Genomic DNA, 25,176 nt, shown 5'->3' on the forward strand with positions numbered 1-25,176 from the left:
CTCATTCTTCTAAACTCCAAGGAATACAGTCCAAGAGCGGACAAACGTTCCTCATGTTAACCCTCTCATTCCCGGAATCATTCTAGTGAATCTTTTATGAACTCTCTCCAACGTCAGCACATCCTTTCTTAAATAAGGAGACCAAAACTGCCCACAGTACTCCAAGTGATGTCTCACCAGCGCCTTACAGAGCCTCAACATCACATCCCTGCTCCTATACTCTATTTCTCTGGAAATGAATGCCAACATTGCATTCGCCGCCTTCACCACCGACTCAACCTGGAGGTTAACCTTAAGGGTATCCTGTAGGAGGATTCCCAAGTCCTGTTGCATCTCAGAACTTTGAATTCTCTCCCCATTTAAATAATAGTCTGCCCGTCTATTTCTTCTGCCAAAGTGCATAACCATACACTTTCCAACACTGTATTTCATTTGCCACTTCTTTGCCCATTCTTCCAATCTAACCAAGTCTCTCTGCAGACTCTCAGTTTCTTCAGCACTACCGGCCCCTGCACCTATCTTCGTATCGTCAGCAAACTTAGCCACAAAGCCATCTATTCCATAATCCAAATCGTTGATGTACAATGTGAAAAGAAGCGGCCCCAACACTGATCCCTGCGGAACACCACTGGTAACCAGCAGCCAACCAGAATAGGATCTTTTATTCCCACTCTCTGTTTCCTGCCAATCAGCCAATGCTCTATCCATGTATGTAACTCTCCCGTAATTCCATGGGCTTTTATCTTGTTAAGTAGCCTCATGTGTGGCACCTTATCAAAGGCCTTCTGAAAATCCAAATATACAACATCCACTGCATCTCCCTTGTCTAGCCTACTTGTAATTTCCTCAAAAAATTGTAATAGGTTTGTCAGGCAGGGTTTTCCTTTAAGGAATCCATGCTGAGTTCTGCCTATCTTGTCATATGTCTCCAAATACTCCGTAACCTCATCCTTCACAATTGACTCCAACAACTTCCCAACCACCAATGTCAAGCTAACAGTTCTATAATTTCCTTTTTGCTTCCTTGCCCCCTTCTTAAATAGCGGAGTAACATTTGCAATCTTCCACTCCTCCGGAACCATGCCAGAATCTATTGACTTTTGAAAGATCATTGCTAATGCCTCCGCAATCTCCTCAGCTACTTCCTTCAGAACATGAGGGTGCATTTCATCTGGTCCGGGAGATTTATCTACCTTTAGGCTATTCAGCTTCCTGAGTACTTCCTCTGTCGTAATTGTGACTGCGCATACTTCTCTTCCCTGCCACCCTTGAGTGTCCAGTACACTGCTGATGTCTTCCTCTGTGAAGACTGATGCAAAATACTCGTTCAGTTCCTCTGCCATCTCCTTATCTCCCATTGCAATTTCTCCAGCATCATTTTCTATTGGTCCTATATCTACTCTCACCTGTCTTTTACTCTTTATATACTTGAAAAAGCTTTTAGTTTCCTCTTTGATATTATTTGCTAGCTTCCTTTCATAGTTAATCTTTTCCCTCTTAATGACCTTCTTGGTTTCCTTTTGTAAGGTCTTAAAAACTTCCCAATCCTCTGTCTTCCCACTAATTTTTGCTTCCTTGTATGCTCTCTCCTTTGCTTTAACTTTGGTTTTGACTTCTCTCGTCAACCATGGTTGCCTCCTTTTTCCACTCGAAAATTTCTTCTTTTTTGGAGTATACCTGTCTTGCACCTTCCTCACTTCTCGCATAAACTCCAGCCATTGCTGCTCTGCTGTCTTTCCCGCCAGTGTCCCTTTCCAGTCAACTTTGGCCAGTTCCTCTCTCATGCCACTGTAATTTCCTGTACTCCACTGAAATACCGACACATCAGATTTCGGCTTCTGTTTTTCAAATTTCACACTGAACTCAATCATGTTATGATCACTGCCTCCGAAGGGTTCCTTCACCTCAATATCTCTAATCACCTCCGGTTCATTACACAATACCCAATCCAGTACAGCCGATCCCCTCGTGGGCTCTACAACAAGCTGTTCTAAAAAGCCATCTCGCAGACATTCTACAAATTCTCTCTCTTGAGATCCAGTGCCGACCTGATTATCCCAATCCACTCGCATGTTAAAATCCCCCACAATTATCATAACACTGCCCATCTGACAAGCCTTTTCTATTTACTCTTTTATACTCCTATGGACTGAACACTGATGTTCCACAAAGTGTCACTAAATCTCTGTTTGGCTTCTCCAGTGTAAAGGAGATCATATTGTGGGTTGATGATCTTTGGCACTTTGGTGACCAAAGATAGATTTCTCTCCTGTTGTGTACTCTCTGGATTTTGACTATATGTTTATGCCCCACAAATTCTTCATTTAAGGTCATCAATTTTCAAATATATTCTATTGTGAGATGTATGGGAAGGAATGTTTTCCTGAGTTTAACCCCAATCATGGGATGGATGATCCTATTTCCTTAAAGAACTGATCCGACATAAGCCCAATCCCTATCTCACTTAATAGACACCCACTTTCCACTAAGAGTTCTCCAAAAAGAATCATCCCAAGTGAAATCTTTTGTGTGCCTTGAAGCCAAAACTGATTTAAAGTTAAGTCTAATAGATGACCATTTGATTTCATAAACTTTGTGACTACTTCTTTTTAATAAGCTATTTGATTTGTACAAAGTTCTGGTTCAAAGTTAGATATGAGGACATGAATTACTTTTTGAATCTTTAACGCAGGTTTGATTTTTTGGGGAAATTAAGAACTGCATTAGTCTCTGTCCACTGTGCAGCTTTCCTTGTCCATTTCTGGGCAGCCATTCACTTTTTTTTGATGAGCTATGCTTACATTCAAGTCATTATTAACGTTATTTCTTGATATTCCTTGTAGTTTAAAGCACACCCAGAATACAAGTACATACACACACCAGTTAAAGAATAAGTGGAATGTCTGCCTTAGAAAATCTTGCCTTTATGTGGCTTTGGCATTCCGTTCATGGCACAAATTTTAAGATAAATTCTGGTGTAGGTGTCTGTTACTGAGGTACATGTTTCTACCTGTAAAAGTAGAGGATTCAATTGGGACTAGAAGTATTGCAGTTTTCACAGGAAGCTTATTTTACAAAAAAATGTCTGTGAAACTTTGTGACTTGGTGACTTTTTAAAAAGAAAACTTGTATAAACCTATCTTTGTGATAATGACATGTGGAAGCAATTTTGGAGTATTAGCATTGTCCAAACATAATCGTCCTAAATGAAAGCATTGTGTGCCTCAAAGCGGATAAGCTCAAAATGACAGTGATAAATAGACGTGCATTATTTCTTATTAAATTAGTCTTTTTCATTAATGTAAGTCACACAAATGTTTTAAAATGGGATAATGCTATAACTGACATTTTAACCTTTACGTAAATATGCTTCAGTGCCGATTGATTGCAAAATTTGAAGTCTTGTTTGCCTTTACATTTGCTACTTGAGTGGTTATTAATTCTGAAGTTATTGAGTAATGCCGATATAACCCAAGGAGACAGAATGTTGGAAGCTCTGGAACTGGGGTGTAGAATTCCTGGCTTCTGTGGAGGGCCATTGCTTGCTGGCCTTGAAGTTCTGACCTTGGTCTTCTGTTTGACCCTGAGCTGAGCATCTTATTACTCATGTAATCCTGCACTTGAGTGTCTTATTTTCATCTCTGACCTTAACTTGCACTCAGTCTATTCAAAGTCAGAATTCCAACAAAGTATCTGTTTTGTACATACCGGCCAGGTTGCAATGTGTCGTCCTTAATGAACTAAGTTGTGTACACAGATCACTACTGTTTAACGTAAATGGGTTTACAGGGACTCTCAACTTTTTTTATTGCCAGTGAGCCTTACCATTCACCGAGGGGTCTGTGGATCCCAGGTTGGGTTAGAGAGAGTTGGTCAAGTGTGCGGGCAGTGTGTTACAAATTAAGTTTTGAAGCAATCACTATGGTGGAGTAAAGAGTGCATATTTTCATCATTGGGAAAAAAACATTTCATCTTGGAAAAACATTTTAAAATGTTTTTCTTGGCATCTGTATCAAAGTCACATTGCACTGTTGACAATGTTATCACATGTACAGAAGAAATTGGTGTTACAAAAATAGATTATAAGGTGAACTAAAAGTTTAAAATGATTATAAAAGTACTTCAATCAGTAATGTTATTACCACTGTTCACAGTTTCATTTGCTTTATTTATGATATTGTTTGCATCCTGAGCATCAATACAGGTTCGTTATATCTACTTTTTGTGTGATACACTCAGCTATTTTTTATCTAACATTTTCACTTTGAACTGTTTGAAATATCAGGTGCGATCATCAGAGTCAAGATAATTAGCCTTGACATATGTTGTGAAATTGTTTTTTGGCAACAGTACAGTGCAATACAAAAAAGTACTGAAGTTATCATAAGAAATATAAAAATAAATAAGTAGTGGAAAAAGACAACAGAATAGCGAGGTAGTGTTCACGGACCATCAAAAATCTGATGGAAGAGGGAGCATTGAATTCAGACTCTTGTACCTCCTCCCTGATGGTAGTAACGAGAAGAAGGCATGTCTTCGGATAGTGAGCATCCTTAATGATGGATCCTGCCTTTCTGAAGCATCAACATTTGAATATGTCTTTGATGGTAGGGAGACTAGTGCCCATGATGGAACAGAATATGAGTTGGCACTTCCGTACCAGATGGTATTGCAACCAGTCAGAATGCTGTCCGTGGGTCATCTGTAGAAAACTGCTTGAGTGTTTGATGACATGTCAAATATGCTCAAACTTCTCAAGAAATATAGCCGCTGGCATACATTCTTCGTAATTGTGTCAATATGTTGGGTCTAGGATTGTTCTTCAGAGATACTGACACTCAGGAGCTTGAAGCTGCTTACCCTTTCCCTTGATGAGAACTGGTGCGTGTTCTCCCAATTTCCTGTTCTTGAATTCCGCAACCAATTCCCTGGTCTTACTGACCTTGAGTGTAAGGTTGTTATTGTGACTCAACTATGCCAGCTGATCTGTCTCACATCTGTACATCTCCATGTCACCATCTGAGATTCTGCCAACAACAGTTATGTCATCACGAATTTATAGATAGTGTATAAGTTATGCTTAGCCATATAGTCATTGGTAGAGACAGAGTAGAGCAGCGGGCTAAGCATGCATCCTTAAGGTGCACCTGTGTTGATTGTCAGCATGGAGGAGACGCAGTTTCCAATCTGCAATGTCTGTGGTCTCCTGATGAACAAGTCAAGATCCAGTTGCGGAGAGAGGTACAGAGGCCCAGGTCTTGAAGCTTGTTGATCAGTACTGAGGGTACGATGGTGTTGAATGCTGAGCATTATTGTAATCAGTAAACAGTTGCCTGACGTAGGTCTCGCTGCCGTCGCCATGGTTCATGGCTGAGTGGAGAACCAGTGGGATTGCATCCAGACTGATTGTGGCGATCGGCAAATTGCAGCAGGTCCAGGTCCTTTCTTCGGCAGGAGTTAGTTCCAGCTGTGACCAATCCCTGAAAGCCCTTCTTCACAGTAGATCTGAGTGCCACTGGACAATAGTCATTGAGGCAGCTCATCCTGTTTTTGGGCAAAGGTTTGGTTGATGCCCTTTTGAAGCAGTTGGGAAGCTCTGAGTACAGCAGTGAGAGATTGAAGATGTCTAGTTGGTTAGTACAGGTTTTCACTGCCCTGCCAGGTACACCATTGGGGCTTGACACCTTGAGGGTTAACCCCTGAAAGATGTTCTGACATTGACCTCTGAGACAGGGTCGCCATGTGCTGCAGGGATCTGTGCAGTTATGATTTTAGTCTCCTCTCAGGAACATGCACAAAAGGCATGCAGCTAATCAAGGGAGTGAAGGATCACAACCGTTTATGATGTTAAGTTTTGCCATGTAGGACACTATGACCTGCAAACACTTGCATAGCAGACATGTATCCTGTTTCCGTCTCTAGCTTCACTCACATCACATCAATCATATATTAAGTAGAAGCACTTTGGAATGAGATGTAATAATTTTGTCCACATAGTCAAGGAAATTCTGAACTGTATACTTACTAATTAATAAATACGAGGAAGTCTGAAGATGCATGACAAAGTCAGGAATCAAAAGGTTGAGCATGGTGCAACTAATGTCTGAGCGGTGTATATTTTAATGCAAGAAGTCTCGTAGATGAGCTCAGAGTACGGATCAACATATGGAATTAGTAAGACTTGGTTGCAGGAGGGACAGGACTGGCAGCTCGTTATTCCGAGATTCCGTTGTTTTAGACGTAACAGAGCAGGAGGGATTAAAGGAGGATGGGTGGCTTTACTAGTCAGAGGAAGTGCCTCGGTAGTGCTCAATCAGGACAGATTGGGAGAACTTGTCCAGTGACGCGTTATGGGTGGAACTGAGTAATGAGAAAGGTATGACCGTGTTGATGGGGGTATATTACAGACCACCCAACTGTCCGAGGGATTTAAAGGAACAAATTTCTAGAGAGATTGCAGACTGTTGCAAGAAACATAAGGTTGTTATAGAAGATGATTTTAACTTTCCACATATTGACAGGGAGTCCCATACTGTAAAAGGACTAGATGGGATAGAGTTTATCAGATGTGTGCAGGAAAGTTTCCTTAATCAGTACCTAGAAGTCCCAACAAGAGAGTGTGCGATACTGGTTCTGCTATTAGGCAATGAGACAGGGCAAGTGACAGAAGTTTCTTTCGGTGAGCACTTTGCATCGAGTGATCACAATGCCATTAGATTCAAAGTAAATATGGAAAAAGATAGGTCTGGTCCCCAGGTCAAGATTCTAAATTGGAGAAGGGCCAATGTTGGTGGTATTGGAAAGGATCTGGAAAGTGTGGATTGCGACAGGCTGTTTTCTGGCAAAGGTGTACTTGGTAAGTGAGAGGCCTTCAAAAGTGAAATTTTGAGTGTACAAAGCTTGTATGTGCTGTTCAGAATAAAAGACAAAGATAACAGGTTTAGGGAACCTTGGTTTTCAAGAGATATAGAAGCTCTGGTTAAGAAAAAGAAGGAGGTGCGTAGCAAGTATAGGCAGATAGGGATAAATGAGGTGCTTTTGGAGTACAAGAAATGTAAGAGAACTTTTAAGAAAGAAATCAGGAGGGCTAAAAGAAGGTATGAGGTTGCCTTAGCAGACAAAGTAAAGGAAAATCCTAAGGAGTTCTACAGATATGTTAAGAGCAAAAGGATTGCAAAGGACAAAATTGGTCCTCTGGAAGATCAGAATGGTAATCCATGCATGGAGCCAAAAGAGATGGAGGAGATCTTAAATGATACATTTTTTGCAGCTGCATTTACTCAGGAGATGGACACAGAGTCTATATAAGTGAGGCAAAATGGCATGAACTTCATGAAGTCTACACAGATTACAGAGGAGGAAGTGTTTGCTGTCTTGAGGCAAATTAAGGTGGATAAGTCCCAAGAGCCTGACAAGGTGTTCCCTCGGACCCAACAGGAGGCAAGTGCAGACTGGGGCTGTAGCAGAGATATTTAAAACATCATTAGCGACAGGTGAAGTACTGGAAGATTGGAGGATAGCCAGTCTTCTATATGCTGTTTAAGAAAGGCTCTGAAAATAAACCATGAAATTATAGGCCAGTGAGCCTGACATTAGTAGTAGGAAAGTTATTGGAAGGTATTCAGAAGGATTGGATTTGAGTATTTTGATAGACATGGGGTTTGTGCGTGGTAGGTTATGTCTTTTTTGAAGAAGTTGTCAGGAAAGTTGATAAAGTCATCTACATAGACTTTAGCAAGGCATCTGACAAGGTCCTGCATGGGAGGTTCATCAAGAAGTTTCATTCGTTTGGCACTCAAGATGAGATAGTAAATTGGATCCCACATTAGCTTTGTGGGAGAAGACAGAGAGTGGTAGTAGATATTTGCCTCTCTGATTGGAGGCCTGTGAGTAATGGAATGCTGCAGGGATCGATGTTGGGTTTGTTGTTGTTTTTTATCTTTATCAATGATCTGGGTGATAATATGGTAAACTGGATCAGCAGATTTGCTGATGTCAGCAAGATTGGGGATGCAGTGGACAGCGAGGAGGACTATCATGGCTTGCAGATGGATCTGCAACAGCTGGAAAAATGGGCTGAAAAATGGAAGATAGTATTTAATGCAGACAAGTGTGGGGTGTTACACCTTGGTAGGAGTAGGTCTTACACAGTGAATAGTAGGGCACTGAGGAGTGTGGTGGAACAAAGGGATCTGGGAATACAGGTCCATAATTCATTGAAAGTAGTATCATAGGTTGATTGGGTCGTAAAGAAAGTTTTAGGCACTTTTGGCCTTCATAAATTAAAGTACTGAGTACAGGAGATGGGATGTTATGTTGAAGGTGTATAAGACATTGGTGAGGCCTAAATTGGACTATTCTGTGCAGTTTTGGTCACTTACCTACAGGAAAGATTGAAAGAGTGCTGAGAAAATTCATGAGGAATTTGTTGGGTCTGGAGGACCTGAGTTATCTGGAAAGATTAGATAGGTTAGGACTTTATTCCTTGGAATGTAGAAGATTAAGGTAGATTTGATAGAGGTATACACAATTGAGGGGTACAGATTGGGTAAATGCAAGTAGGAGTTTTCCACTGAGGTTTGGGTGGGACTACAACCAGAGGTCATGGATTAAGGGTGAAAGGTGAACAGATTAAGGAGAACATGAGGGGAAGCTTCTTCACTTAGGGTGTAGAACAAGCTGCCAGTGCAAGTGAGCACAATTTCAATGTTTACAAGAAGATTGGCTGGGTGTATGGATGTAGGGGTATGGCGGGTATGGTCCCAGAGAAGGTAGTTCAAATGGCTCAGAATAGACTAGAGGATCTGAATGGCCTGTTTTTGTGCTGTACATTTCTCTGACTCTATGCTGAAAATCCAAAACAACACACAAAATACTGGAGGAATTTAGTGGGTTAGGTAGCATCAATGGAAATTAATAAACAGTCGACGTTTTGGGCTGAGACCCTTAATCAGAGCACAAGAAGGTTCTTGTCCTGTAAGGAGGACCATATTAATTAATGCCTACTTTTAACTATTAGTTTCAAAGACTAATATGTTCAACATGTAAGAAATTATATAACTGGTTTCTTTCAAGCTACAAACTCAATAATAAATGATTCTGTCTCCTATTTATTCCTTTATTTCATTGAATGGACATTCTTAGAAGCTATTCCTATGTTTTTGTTTTTAGGCTGCGGGAGCTATCAGACCTCTTGTTTCTACTGTCGTTGCAACCAACCCAGAAGGCTACCTTGACCATTCACTGGAGCGTGCCAAGTACAGGGCTAGCGAAATGCCCCAAGCCTTCACATTTGATGTCATTTACAAAGCTTATGAGCAGGTAGAATTCTTAAATCTCACCTTGTCATCTGACGGTTCTAATATTTGGAGAAGCAATACAGAATAAATGTATTTTGTTCCCTTTTTGGGATGTGAGCATATAGATATGTGGCGGATCCAGTTGATCTTCTGGTCAACGATGGTGCCCGGGATATTGATAGTGAAGAACTTGGCAAGTGCAATAGCTTTGAATATCAAGAGTAGAGTGATTAGATACCATCTTGTTGGAGATGGCAGTTCTGTCACTTTTGTGATATATTATTTACCATTTATCAGCTCATGCCTGTATGTTGTCCACTCTGCTGCATATATATGGAGATTGGAGTTTAACTTGTGTAGTCATCATCCAAAGTCCCATCTCCTGCTGTTATGATGGACAATGGTTACTGATAAAGCAGCTGATGGTGGTTGATCCTCGGCCATTGCACTGAGGATCTCTACAGCATTTCCAGGGACTGAAGTAATTGACACCAACTACTATAATTACTACAATACTAAACATGACTCCAACTATTAGTTTTTCCCTTTGATAAGCACTGACTTCAATTTAGCAGGACTCTTTGATGTCCTGCTTCATCAAGTGCTGATGTGTCAAGAATGGTCTCTCCTACCCTTCCCTGGAATTTATATCTCTAGTCCATGCTTAGTTCAATGTTATAATTGGGTCCGAACTTGAAGTGTCCAGGAGATTCAAAACTTGGCATCAGTGAGCAGAATATTGATGAATAAGTCATTGAGTCATAAAGCACTACAGCACAGAAGCAGGCCCTTTGGCCCATCTAGTTTGTGCCAAACTGTTATTCTGACCGGTCCCATTGGTTCACAAATAGACCATGGAACTCCATACCCCTCCCATTAATGTGCTTATCCAAGCTTCTCTCAAATGCAGCATTCATACCTGCATCCACCACTTCCGCTGGCCGCTTGTTCCACACTCTCACCACCTTCTGAGTGAAGAAGATGCCCCCTCAATTTCCCTTTCAAATATATCACCTTTCATCCTTAGCCTATGACCCCTAGTTCTAGTCTTCCCATCTTCAGTGGAAAAAGCCTGCCTGCATTTTTGTGAATGCAACCCGTCATAATGTCGTATACCTCTATCAAATCTCCCCTTATTTTCTGATGCTTCAGAGAGTAAAGTCCTAACCTATTTAACCTTTCCCTATAACTCATTTCTCAAGTCCCAGCAACATCCTTGTAAATTTTCTTTGTAATCTTTCAATTTTCAGATACTGTGTCTTTCCTGTAGGTTGGTGACAAAAAACTGCACACAATACTCCAAACTTGGCCATACCAATGTCTTGTACAACTTCAACATAACATCCTGATTCCTCTACTCAGCATTTTGTTTTATGAAAGCCAATGTGATAATAGCTCTCTTTTTTACCCTGTCTACCAGTGATGGCCCTCTGGGTGAAAGTGTTGCCTTCAGGTTCTTGTTCAGACTCTCTCCTCTCACTTTAAACCTATGTCCTCCTATCATGGTCTATACTCAAGTCACAATAGTCATAGAGTCACAGAGCACCGAAAAGGGCCCAATGGCCCAGCAATTCCATGCTGTTATTTTTTTTTACTGTCAATGTTAATCTAATTTTCTTGCATGGACACAATTTCCTTCTATGTTTTGCCTATTTATGTGTCTGCCGAAATGACTCATAAACATAGTAACGCTCAGTGATTCTAGTACTTTTCTGGCAACGTGTTCCAGCTATCAACCATGATTCTGTGTAAAACAAAAATTTTCCCCTTTAAAACACCTTCCTCTTATGTTAAACCTATGCCCTCATGTTTTTGATACCCTGCCAAGAGGAAAGAAGATTTTGAATACCTAATAAGTGATGCAAGTAGCCAGTCAATCTGTCTTTGCATTTGCTTTAAAATTCTGTTAGTTTTGTGATGTCGCTGGTATATTCAACAATTTGTCCATTTCACTAGTTACTCAGAGAAGGTGGTTGGATTGTATTTAGACTTTGGTGCATCAGACTTTGCAGAAGGCATATTGTTCAACAAGAACCTTTAGATAATTGTAGGATCATATAAATGTATGAATTAAAAGCAGAGTGAGCCAAGTGGTCCCACAACTGGACCACCCAATCTGATGTAACTTCAACTCTACATTTTGTATACCTGTGGGTAACCTTTCACCCCTTTGCTTGTTGAGGATCTGTTCACCTCCACCCTTTTTAGAAAAGGAGAAATTCCAAAGTTTTATGGCCACCAGATAGAGAAAGTACTGCTAATTAGTCCTAAACAGAACATGTTTCCAATTGCCTTTTGGAAGTTCGTACAAAATCCGATTCCAAGAGATTCCTCATGTTGTGCTGTAGGATGATTCTTATTTACCTAAACAGGAGGACAGGTACTTTTAAAAAAAAAATGTTTAATCTCAAATACAGTCTTTGCAATGGATGCATTTTACCCACCAAAGTTCATTGAAGTTATGTACTGCATGTAAAATAAAAAATCGAAATAACCTTAAGTAACTGAATTATTTGATAAATATAGATTTCCCCCACTATCCGAAGGTAGAGCATTCCCATGAAACCGTAAGCTGAAATGGCATAAAGCAAAGAAGCAATTACTATTAATTTATAGGGGAAAATTTTTTGAGTGTTCCCAGACGCAAAAAGTAACCTACCAAGTCATACCAAATAGCACATAAAACCTAAAATAACACTAACATATAGTAAAAGCAGGAATGATATGATAAATAAACAGCCTAGATAAAGTAGAAATAATGTATGTACAGTGTAGTTTCACTTAACAGAATTGGGAAGATTTAGCCAAAACCGATTTGTAGAAAAAAATAGCACGTACACGCATGCGTACACGCATGCACACACACCTGCCCGCTCAAGGCTTCACGGTCATGGTAGTCTTTCTCGGGGTAAACACAAGTTTAAAGCAGGCATCTTTTTTCGTAAAAGTGAAAATCCTCTTTTGGTTAGCGGAAACGAGTACTAATGTAGGTCTTTCGTAAAAGCGAAGTGGCGTAAAGCGAACGTTCGTAAAGCGGGGGATGCCTGTATCCCATTGCCATTATCCAAAAATGGAATAATTGGAAAAGCTGTTAAGACAAATCTGGTGTGTTTTTTTTTCAAAATGGAGGTCGCCTGTCTTCCGGTTGGAGGACTATCTGTGTTTGTGAGTGAGTGGGTGGGTGTATAGGAGAGAGGAAAGGGGCTTGTTTTGCTGTTGCTCTTTCATTGCTGTTGTTCTGCTGAACATTGCGTGCACGCTATGTTGGGCTGCAATATGTGGCAACACTTGCGGCTGTCCTCAGTATCTCCTTGGGTTGTATTGGTTGTTAACACAAACACTGCATTTCACTGTATGTTTCAATGTACATATGATAAATGAGTCAGAAAATTGAAATCCACTTTGATTTGTGAAAATTAATTTTCTTTTTAAAATGCTGCTTAGTTTAAGCTTCTGAAATTACATGCCTGAAAATTATAAAGGTTACTGAATTTGTGAATGAACAGGTTTGAATATTGAAGTGATGAAGTTGGTACATATTAATCTTACAGGCAATTTAATATATTTGTTGTTACTGTGATCAAAGTCACTGGAAAGATACTGGAGCAGGAGACAGAAATCTTTATTCATCACGACAAGCAGGCATTCTTCTGGAGACACTCAGTCTTGCAAATTCAAAAGTACATCACATTTTATACCCTTAAAATCAGAGGTAACAGTAGGTGATACAAGACAATTTCAGTAGTTACAATGACATCATTTACTTCAATACTTTAGGTTGACAATGTTTGCTTTGAATTATTTATCTACAGTGGGAGACACATCTGAATGTTCAAACACCCCGGGACAAACTAATTGACACAGTTATTCTAAAACCTTCTGAAGACAGAGAGCCAGGCGCCCAAGAGTATCTGTGTGAGCAGACTCTCTGAGTATACAATAGATCAACTAGTGATTGCAGCTACAATATACCTGTGACTGTGTTTGATTTGCCTGGTCTGTGAGCTTAAATTCAAGTCACAATTGTGAAAATAACTTAGCCATGTTGCCTGGTTTGATGCAAGTCAATTAGCATAAGCAGATTGTTTTAACATTTCGTTGATGCACATGCGAACAAGCCATTGTCACCAGTTTGCAAATCACATCTCTTTGTCTGTGGACCAGTCTGTGCTTTTAACTTCAATTTTACTGCTTGCAATTTACATCAAGAACTGAAGACTGGTTCTTGTTTGAATTAATATCTGCTGTACTCCCATACCTCCAAATTACTCCCTAGCATATTTAAATGAAGAACTGTACCCTGACAGAAATTGTCAGTGTGCTGTGGCTAGGCATATCACACTCATATTGAAACTAATGTGGACATAGAAATAAGATGCAAGTAGCTACATTCATTCTATGGCTGCCTGTGGATTTTCTGGAGGAGGAAGATACCTTTGTTTGGTAAGGCAGAAAAGGACAGATGAGATTTTAAGATTAGATTAAATAATATACCCTTTATTGTAAAGGTGGCAGCTCTATTATTTCTTGTAACTGAAGCCTTTACAGACCACAAAATGCAACTGTCATTCTCATGAATGATGATTGTGATGTGGAGCAGAGACTTAACGTAAAGTCTGGGTGTGGAAACAAAACAAAACAAAACTACTGGAAACAGAGATGCCTTTTGATGAGGAAGAACATGCAATTTATAGATCTAATTTCAGTTCGGAAGCCAGCTCTTGCTAACACATTAATCATTAATCCTATACCCATTTTCATTTTAATGTTGTAAAGAACAATATTGGCTTTAGATTCAGAAACACTTGCATGCTTGGTGAAGTGTCTTTGCTTTCAGCCATAATTTTCAACACCAGATCCATGAGCTTCGGAGTCTTATTTCCAATCCTGAGTAATGCCTACACCCCACTCCAGCTGGTGAAAGAGGGGGCAACTGAGTCCAGTTTCTTTCCTTTCCTTTTCAGCTTAGCCAAACATGCCAGCTGGGATGGTTACCAAGCAACCATAAATTCACAAGGCTACCCTATAGCCCTGACTGGATTAACCTTTCCTTTTGCTCACATGATATGCTGGACATGTTCAAGTGAGAGGAAAATACTTCTAAAATTTAAACTAAGGCCAGTGACAGGAACTGTGGACTGCTCCAAAGCATGGTGTGAAATGATTTAAATAGTTGGTCAGTTACCACCGGTCTAGATATTAGGCTAGAGTATATTCCATGTAGGGCAATGGGTTTTCCAAGTGACAAACTCTTTTAAATATTCTCCTCCTGCTGCTGACAGTCTGAGTGACAGAGGATGCGGGATGTATTTGAAGTCAATGGAATAGGAATAATCAGAGCAGGATGTGTGGCCAGCTGATATATTAACTGGTTTGCACCAGTGACCAAAGACAAATTTATACTCTAGTTTTTCGTAATGTCACTCGGTTTTACAAAATAAATGTTGAATTTTGAACCAGGCATTAAGTTTTTAACTATAAGCATTTGGGTGTAGTGCTTGCAATTTTTAAAAATTGATTTATAAGTTGTAGGCACTATTGGGGATTTATTCTCCATTTTTAATCATACTTGAATTTCTAGTACAAGAGATTCTTAAGTCATTGTGCTTTGTTTGGGAAAATATACTCACAAGTAAAGAGTTCCAGGATTTGGGAGCTAATGTTGATGAAATACCAGCAATATATTCAGGGAGCTGCAACTATGCACTTCCTACCCTTGTCCCTTCAGGCAGTAAAGATCTGGGAGCTGTTTTCAGCGTAGCCTTGATATGTTGTTACAGTGCATTTTGTGAATGGCGCACACTGTGTTGGTGATGTAGGGAGTGAATGTTTAAGGGTGTTGAATGGGATGAGATAATGTTTTTGTTGGTGGAACTTTTGAGTATGGCAATATGTTGAATATCACAGTGAAGAGATCAGATTCTTTCTTGTTAGAAGTGGTGATTTGCTAGTTTTTACGTGGTTGAAATATTATTTGCAACTTGCCAACACAAACCTGAAAACTTGCCTAGTTTTATTGTGTGCAGTCATGATTCAACTATTCCAACTGTGATAAGACTGCTGAATGGATCCTGACCCGGATCTGGGCCGTACCCTCCAAATATCCGGACCTGCATCTCAGTTTTTTTGCAGTACCTTACTTTCCATTTTTATATTTTCTATTTATGATTTATAATTTAAATTTTTAATATTTACTATCGATTTGTAATCCAGGGAGTGAGGAGCGCAGAATCAAATATCGCTATGATGATTGTACGTTCTAGTATCGTTTGGCGGCAATAAAGTATAAGTATCTGGGAAGTTGCAAGTAAAAGAGAACACTGAATTATTAGCAAATATTGTTACCTCTAAAGAAGTAAAGGTCACTAAGGAAGCTATTATTCTTGTTTGAACCAGTGTGACAGTCCTTAGGAAATACTGCGGTGATTTATAAACATTCTAATCTGTTGGCCGTGAGGGAAGGGATTATGAGAAGAGGTAGAACAAGGGAATATCATAAACAATGGGATAGAATTTGTCTTGGGAAGTTGACCACCTTCAGTTCTATTAACTTTATCTACTTTTCATTGCCTGCCTCAATATTCTGTGTTACCTTCCACATGTGTAATTGGCAGAATTTTTAATTTTGATCTCTGTTTAAAAAATGTGTGTCCCTTTCAAGAAAAAGATGCATTCTCCCTCCTTTTTTCTCTCTGTGCAGCAGTGACTCTCATGTTATCTCCCCTGTGACATTCTATCCTGTCTCCAAAGGCAAATGAGACTTCCATGAGCGAAGACTGCTGTTACTGACTCATGATCAGTTTGGTGATGGTATCTCATATCAAGACCCATGCTTTACCTTTCTTTATGTTCTTTTACAGTGCCTTTTTAGATTAATTCCTTTACACTTTCCATTAGTGTACAGTGTAAGACAGTATGGACACCTATGTCCAAATGTATGTGGACAAATGTTGAAAATATAAACATGTCTATTATTAAATAATTTACCATGTGGTGGCTGAGTAAATACTGTTAAATTATAGCAGGTTAGAGATTTGTTTACTTTTCTTACTCTTGTAGAAAGACAATTGGAAGTTAAAACATCAGCAGTATTTTGATTTCCTTTCTTGAGATATTCCATGTAATTTGCAGTTACATTTTCTGTTACAGTGCACAGATTATGATTTTGAGCATGGTACGGAGTGTCTTCATTTAGCTCTTCAGTACTGTGGAGTCTCTGCAAAGCTCCTTGATGGACCACCTGATCTGTGGAAGGTAAGAAGAAAAAAAAATATTTCTGTCGTTATTAGAATAAAATTGCAACCATGGTTTGGCCAGGGCTGGGATTTTACTGTTGCTCTAACCTTTTCAGAAGAGGTTAAGAGAGACTAAAACAATATTGTTGAAAGCTTCCATGAGAGTTAGGTTTTAAAAATAATGTTGATGTTTGTCTTAGAACAAAATCAATTATAGATTATTAAGGAATAGAAAGAGGAATTAATTTATTTTTGTTTATGATAGACCTTGAGATACGTGGAATTGAGAGATTAGTTATGAACATTCCACTGCCCTCAATGGTCTCATTGGCTTTTAGTCTGAGTCAACAGCTTTGAGAAAAGTGAGGACTATCACCTGATTAGTTCCTGGTACCAACAGCCTGTTGGTGCTGACAGTTCTGTGTCATGGTGTCCTGCAAAGGAGGGATGAATTGTGATTTGGTTGCTGATTTGACTTAGTTGGATAGCTGGCATTTTGTGGAAGTTGAGTTGTGGGTGTTAATGTGCTATAAGTGTGAAGTATGCAAGGATGGGATAGGACTCAAGAATGTTATTACTACATGTTGTTTGGTAGAGAGTTACTGCACAGTGCAGGGTGTGAGGTTGATGGTGAATTTACGAGGGATGAAGATGTATGAACTGACTTTGACAAGGTGCCACATATGAGGCTACTTAACAAGATAAGAGCCCATGGAATTACGGGAAAGTTACATACGTGGATAGGGCGTTGGCTGACTGGCAGGAAACAGAGAGTGGGAGTAAAGGGATCCTATTCTGGTTGGCTGCTGGTTACCAGTGGTGTTCCACAGGGGTCCGTGTTGGGGCCGCTTCTTTTTACGTTGTACATCAACGATTTGGATTATGGAATAGATGACTTTGTGGCTAAGTTTGCTGCTGATTCGAAGATACATGGAGGGGCCGGTAGTGCTGAGGAAACAGGGAGTCTGCAGAGAGACTTGGATAGATTGGAAGAATGGGCAAAGAAGTGGCAAATGAAACACAAAGTTGGAAAGTGTATGGTTATGCACTTAGGCAGAAGAAATAAATGGGCAGACTATTATTCAAATAGGGAGAGAATTCAAAGTTCTGAGATGCAACGGGAATTGGGAGTCCTCGTGCAGGATACCCTTAAGGTTAACCTCCAGGTTGAGTAGGTGGTGAAGAAGGCGACTGCAATGTTAGCATTCATTTCTAGAGGAATATAGTATAGGGGCAGGAATGTGATGTTGAGGCTCTATAAGGCGCTGGTGAGACCTCACTTGGAGTACTGTGGGCAGTTTTGGTCTCCTTATTTAAGAAAGGATGTGCTGACGTTGGAGAAGGTACAGAGAAGATTCACTAGAATGATTCCGGGAATGAGAGGGTTAGCAGATGAGGAACGTTTGTCCGCTGTTGGACTGTACTCCTTGGAGTTTAGAAGAATGAGGGGAGACCTCATAGAAACATTTCGAATGTTGAAAGGCATGGACAGAGTGGATGTGGCAAAGTTGTTTCCCATGATGGGGGAGTCTAGTACGAGAGGGCATGATTTAAGAATTGAAGGGCGCCCATTCGGAACAGAGATGCGAAGAAATTTTTTTAGCTAGAGGGTGGTGAATCTATGGAACTTGTTGCCACGGGTGGCAGTGGAGGCCAAGTCATTGGGTGTTTTTAAGGCAGAGATTGATAGGTATCTGAGTAGCCAGGGCATCAAAGGTTATGGTGAGAAGGCAGGGGAGTGGGACTAAATGGGAGAATGGATCAGCTCAGGATAAAATGGCGGAGTGGACTCGATGGGCCGAATGTCCAACTTCTGCTCCTTTGTCTTATGGTCTTATGGACTTCGATCATCAGAGTTCTTACATTCTAATCAAATCCTTTTCATTCTTGAGTGTTGGTCTACATTCCTTCTGTATAACATGATGGCTTCCTATTCCATCCTCTCTTTGGTAGGGTATACTTCTCTTCCTCTCCAATTATCTACTCGTGCCCTTAGAGCAGCATATGAGTTGCTTAGTAGATTAGGAACTTAGTTTTTGCTGTGATTGTCTTCCTCCTTGGTAGTCTCTCAGCTGTGGGAAGATTTGTGACTCCACTGAATCACATAATATCTCCCATTTGATTATGCGGATCTGGGTGTGTAAATTCTGGGTAGATTAAACTGATAAAAAGTATTAACAAAATTTGTGACGGTAGACAATTTTTGTGGTTAGGAAATTTGTGTTGTGAACTCATCAATTAAAATTCAATAATAGAATAAGAAGTTTGTAAAAATATCTCTGCACAAAGGTAATTGGAGCATGAAATCCTTTGTTACAAGGAATTGTTAAGACCCAGACCATTGCTGATGATAAGGGAAGACAGTGGTATATTTCATAAATGGAAAGCCATAATAAATGATGCAGGGAAGTAAGATGAGCTTTGGATTGCTATAACAGAGGGGCAGCTCAAGCTAAGACAAGTGACTTTCCAAGCCTAAATTCTTGTGTCATACAATTTTATTTGAGAATACATGTCAAAACTATAAAGTCTAGTATTTGAAAATACTGATTCTATTTCTTTGTAAGGAAACAGTTCATCAAAACAGTAAAGAAATTGTGAGATTAACTGATTAATTGAGCTGTTTTAATGGTAAAAATATGAGATAAACTGCTCTGATTTAACTTTTTATCTACTTTAAGGAGTTGAAAGTATAGCATGTAAACTTCGGTAAAAATTGAATTTATTTTACATTCACTTTATATTGAAGGTTACAATGTTTTATACTATTTATCTGAAATAATTTCATCTTGCATTTGTCTGCCCAATCTGTCAACCTATCAATGTCTTCTTCGAGTCCATTGCTGTCTTCCTCACTGGTTACTGTACTTCCAACTTTAGGGTCTTATGGGAGTTTGAAATTTGATTCAAGGCCAACAAGGGAAAAAATGACTAAATTGACACGAATATCCAAGATATTTATGAAAACGCAGGTCCAAGCACTGATTGCTGAAAAACACTACTGCCTACCAATCTTCAATCTGAGAACCATGGCTGCCTATTTTTATTTTCTACGTTTTGTTTGATCCATGCTGAAACTTGACTCTGTTATTTTGTTAGCCTCAATTTGTTCACTGGTCTTTTATATGGGACTTCATTACATGACTACTTAATATTATATAGACAATATTGAATGAATTGCCTTCTCAGTTGCCTCAGCAGAATATTTAAACATGATTTTCCTTTAATAAATTTGTGTTAACCCTCGTTAACTCAAATTTCTCCCAAGTTTCTTGATTATATTTTATCTGGAAGCTTATCCAGCACCTGGCCTAGCGTATCTTTTTTGACAATGCCTTTCTCCATTTCTCTGGTATTTCTCATGTTAGGGATAAAAGATAATACTGTTCTTCTGAAACAACCACCACCACCACATCTTTCAGCAATTTATGATGCATCTCATCTGGACCATGTTGACTTGTTTATGTTAAGCAAAACCTATGTTTCTAATGCCTGCTTCTTAATTTTCTCCTCATCCCCATATTGACAGCATCTTTTTTTCTTGATATTCCGGCCTCACCCTATACATCAGTAGATCTTTTACCTCATTGGCCGTAATTACCTGTTTCTGCTATTTCCATCTTAATATTTGCTTAGATAAAGCTTTTGTGTTCCCTTTTATGCCATCTGCTATTCTGTAATCATTCTTTCTTTACCTTTTTTATTTTACTTTTGGCTTTTCTCTCAGATTCCCATATCCAGTCTTGTTCATGAATTATTCACTTGATTGTACATCCTCCCCTCTCCAGTGTCATAATTTTCTCTATGTCCTTAGTCATCTAGCGAGTTCCGAAGTTTGTTATTTTATACCTTCACCTCTTGTTCAAATGTACCTAGCTCTCTTGAAATATCTCTTTTTTTTTTAAAGGTCACCTAGTTTAGCATGCCTGTCTTTAATTCCATTTTAATCCAGCATATATCCCCTGATTCCGCAGAAGTCAGCCCTTCTCCTCTAGATTGCTTTTAGCCCTTCTACTTTCCAAATCTAAACTTTATGGTATAATGATTACTGTTCCCAAAGTGTTCTTCTACTGATACTTGGTCCACAACCTATCATGTTTTCCAGGACCCTTCTCTGGATATGCTGCTTTCATTTATTGGGTCCAAAACAGGGTCATAGACCTGTTGAGATATAATTGAACCCTCTTGAACACTACTCGCAATCAACACTCACAAAATGTTGGAGGAACTCAGCAGTTCAGGCAGCATCTATGGAAATCAATTAGCAGTCGACATTTTGAGCCGAAACCTTGCTTCAGGACTGGAGAGGAAGGGGGAAGATGCCAGAATAAAAAGGTGGGGGAGTAGAAGTAACACCAGGTAGAAGGTGATAGGTGAAGCCAGCTGGGTTGGAAAGGTATAGGACTGGAGAAGGAGGAATCTGATAGGAGAGGACAGTGGACCATGGGAGAAAGGGAAGCAGGAGGGAGACCAGGGGAACTGATAAGCAGGTGAGAAGAGTTAAGAGGGCAGAGTGGAGAACAGAAGAAGAAAGAAGGGGGAAGATTTTTCTTTTACTTGGAAGGAGAAATTGATGTTCATGCCATCAGTTTGGGGGCTACCTCGATGGATTGTGAGGTGTTGCTCCTCCACCCATAGAGTTGTCTCATCACTGCAAAAGAGATGGCCATGGAGTAACATGTTAGAGCGAGAATGGGGATAGGAATTAAAATGGTTGGCCACCAGGAAGTTCTGCTTTTGATGGCTGGAGTGGAGATGCTCGACAAAGCAGTCCCCCAATTTACGTCGGGTCTCACCAATGTAGAGGAAGCTGCGTCATGTGCACTGGATACAATAGATGACTCCAGCAGATTTGCAGGTGAAGTTTTGTTTCAAATGGAAGGACTGTTTGGGGCCCTGAATGGAGATAAGGGAAGAGGTAAATAGGCAAGTGTTGCATATCTGTTGCTTGCAGGGTGGTCGCTTGGCGGGGAGGGCTGAATGGACAAGGGAATCACTGAAGGAGCAATCCTTGCAGAAAGTGAGATGGGTGGGGGTGGGAGGTAAAGATGTGTTTGATAGTAGGATCCCATTGAAGATGGCAAAAGTTGTGGAGAATGATGTTTTGGATGTGGAGGCTCATGGGCTGGTAGGTGAGGACAAGAGGAACTCAATCACCGTTAAGGCTGTGGGAAGATGGGGTGAGTGCTGATGTCTGGAAATGGAGGAGATGTGGGTAAGGGCAGCATCAGTGGTAGAGGAAGGAAAACCCCATTCTTTGAAGAAGGAAGACATTTCTGATTTCCTGAAAAGGAAAGCCTCATCCTGGGAAGATTTGTGGTGAAGATAAAGGAACTGAGAAAAGGGAATAGCATTTTTACGGGAGACAGGGTGGGAAGAGGAATAGTCAAGGTAACAGTGGGAATTGGTAGGTTTAATCCACTCATCTCTCACTACCTTTATTTCCTTTCCTGTATCTTAATTTTCTGCATTCAGTTTGGTTTTCAGTTGTATTTGCATGCACTATATACCACATATTCTGTTGTTTTCCAACTTAGTCACCACTTAGCGCTTTGGTTGCTGGTAATGCACCCAAACTCATACCGTTTACTCTTATAGGACACCCACATTCTTATGCTTTAGCTTGTGTTGTTTTTAATGGGTTCAGTGATACCTATTCCAGCATATGAATTGTATGTGCCATTAATGGAAGAAGTGACTTCAGACTATGATTACATTGCATATAGATTTTATTTTTCCTAAGTTGAACTTAATCAGATTTGTCTGTCTTTTAGGTGACATACAAACGGGACCTCTATGCAGCTGAGTCAATTGTCAAGGGTATGTGCTTATTTATATGTTGAATCAAATTGTTTCTGCAGCTTCATTGAACTAAATATGTGTTAGCTCAACTCATATAATCTCTATACTCTGTGATGCCATTTTTCACTGAAATATATTGCAAAAGTAGGAATGTTATTGACTGTTAGATGCAACTTAAAATATTGGTTTCAGAATACAGGTTTTTAATTTCTCGTAAACAGAAATATATCTTTAAGTTTGTTTCACAAGACTAGTTGTAGCAAATTTACTTATTAACGTAGTGATAACCAAGTAAAATCAGCAATATAAATTCTCACTGGACAGAAGTAACTAAAGTTTGTCTATATCACAACATTTTGCTGCTTCAGATTTTGGTGTCATAATTAATATAGTTTCTGTTAATGTATTGAAGATGAAGATAAATTCATTGATCAAAAGGGCATGAACAACTTAGGCTGAAATATCATGTGGAGAAATGTAAAATATGCTCCAGCAATCAAAAAGATCGACACACATTCCCAAATTAAAGAATGAGCATTTTTACTCAATAGATTAAATTATTTGGTTACATCCATTCTTCTCATTTTTGATGTTATAAAATAAGCAAAAGGAAGTTGTGATTATATGAAAGCCAATGAAATAGTGTAGTTAGTGCTGGATAAATACTTAGTTAGTATCAGAATTATGAAGGTATATCCAGATGGAAATCATCATACTCTTTGTGGAAAGTTATAGGCATTGAACAACCTGGATTACTCTAATGTTTATGGGATAAGAAGCAGGCAAATACTGGTCTTACCGTTTACCAATTGGGAAGGAGGAAGCATATTTCCTAACTTTATCACAGGAAATTAAATATTTGGAATTATCAGCATTCTGGGTGAATTAATGAAACCTACTTAATTGATCCAGGAGTCTTTTCATCTTTCCTTATGTATTTAATCATACTCAAACCAAGTCAGTTATATGAAAGAAAAACACTTCTTGAAGTCAAAGCTGGTGGAGGAGGAAGTTGGTTAAACTGTTTAAATCAGTCTAATAACAAATGTGCTTTTGTTTCACCCTGTGTAGAAGAATCATTGTGTGTGCTGCTGTAGAATCACTCATGTTTATCCACACTTTAAAAATATTCATATACAGCACTTAGACTTTGAACATTAGTTCCATGTCCCTGTTTTCATAGGAATGTGAATAAAATACTTAATATTTGTTTTTAATCACAATGTAAAATGATGAGTCAAATAATTTTCCTTCAGATCATCTAAAGTATTCCCTATGAAACTTGGAAAAAAAGTTAGAAACATCATACTCATTTTTTTTGCAATGTCATTTACAAGCAATTATTTTCTTAATTTGGTGTGAAATAAATCCTGATCACTTAAATTATTGTATAATTCAGTTCCATTGGTTGTTGATTTGTGCCAGGCTCATGGAATGGGTTATTTACTTGCAGGCAGTAGATGACTAAAAAGACAATGGGCAACAAAGGCAGGAACAGAAATGATAGATCATGTTAACATAAAACTTATACCATTAAAGTCATAGACCATTTATGCCTGCTGTTGCCATTTACGTGGAATTACATAAACTTTGCAGCACAGAATCAGACACGTTTGCTCCATGTTTACACGATCTTTTTCAATTAACATTTCAGCTTTGCACTTAGCATATGCTGATCTCATTCTTGCTTCAGCTCTGGATGGGCCCGTGCAGCAACTGTGATAATCATGGTTTTGCATGAGTATCGCAAAGACACAATCGATGCATCACTTTCTAACTTGACTTGCAGGGCTCGGCGATCCACGTTGATGGGGTTGGAAGCTGATATTGTAGCATATGGCATGCAGACGTGTCTCCAATCCAAGGCGACGTCTTTGAAGACAAGTTATTTTTTCACTCTACTGCCCTTGCAATGCGTTGCATACAAAGCTGGGCAAGGAATTAAACACCTTCTCAGAAATCACCTGAGCAGGAAGCTTTCTTCAGAGGTTTTAATGAGAAAACTTTGTGAAAGTTTAGTAAAGCATGTATTAGATTCAATATAGTCCAGTCCAAAACATCAACTGTATTCTTTTCCATAGGTGCTGCCTGGCCTGCTGAGTTCCTTCAGCACTTTTTGTGTGTATGTTGCTTGGATCTCCAGCATCTGCAGATTTTCTCCTCTTTTAGCCGATTTTGTTGTTCTTTCCTCACATCTCTGTAATTTTTGCCCCTTCAACAACTTATCAAATTCCATTTAGAAAGTTCTTTTTGATTATACTATACAAGTGTGTACCCACAAATGCATTCCAAGTCTTCCCAATCAGAAGCCCAGGATGAACCATGAGATTCGAAATCTGCTGAGAGCTAGATCAGAGGCTTTCAAATCTGGTAACTAAGAAAGTTACAAGAGGTCCAAGTACGATTTCAGGAAAGCCATCTCATGGGCGAAGTGGCAATTCCAGACCAAAGTTGAGTCAATGAAGGATGCTCCTCAGTTGTGGCAGGGCTTGAATACTATTAGCTCTTATAAAGTTAAATCAAGCGACATAGGCAACAGCAGGACTTCACTTCCAGATTCAAACCATCACAAACTCCCACATCCCCCAATGATCCTGGGACTTCAGCCTCTGAAGTCGACATGTGAGCAACCTTCAGGAAAGTGAACCCACATTAAGCATCCAGCCAGGATGGGGTACCTAGTCAAGTACTAAATACCTGTGCTGATCAATTGGCTAGTGTGCTCACTGAGATCTTTAACCTCTTGCTTCTGCAATGTGTGGTACCTACCTGCTTCAAGCAGGCATCAATTATACCAGTACCCAAGAAGAGCTTGGTGACCTGCCTCAATGACTATCATC

At 39.5% G+C, this 25,176-nt stretch overlaps 1 protein-coding gene across 10 annotated transcripts in view; it reads left to right on the plus strand.

The window, feature by feature from the left end:
* Nucleotides 1-25,176, plus strand: part of crppa (CDP-L-ribitol pyrophosphorylase A) — a 319,593-nt gene that overhangs the window by 29,046 nt on the left and 265,371 nt on the right. For 9 of the 10 annotated variants that reach the window (XM_063042300.1, XM_063042303.1, XM_063042307.1 and 6 more), the window contains exons 3-5: nucleotides 9,172-9,321; nucleotides 16,449-16,553; nucleotides 22,309-22,354. In XM_063042300.1, coding sequence (XP_062898370.1) covers nucleotides 9,172-9,321; nucleotides 16,449-16,553; nucleotides 22,309-22,354 — 301 coding nt within the window. The remainder of the gene's footprint in view (nucleotides 1-9,171; nucleotides 9,322-16,448; nucleotides 16,554-22,308; nucleotides 22,355-25,176) is intronic. The other variant, XM_063042305.1, reaches the window with a different exon arrangement.

Source organism: Mobula hypostoma, chromosome 3 (assembly GCF_963921235.1).
Source record: "Mobula hypostoma chromosome 3, sMobHyp1.1, whole genome shotgun sequence".
In the NCBI taxonomy this organism is placed as follows: domain Eukaryota; kingdom Metazoa; phylum Chordata; class Chondrichthyes; order Myliobatiformes; family Myliobatidae; genus Mobula; species Mobula hypostoma.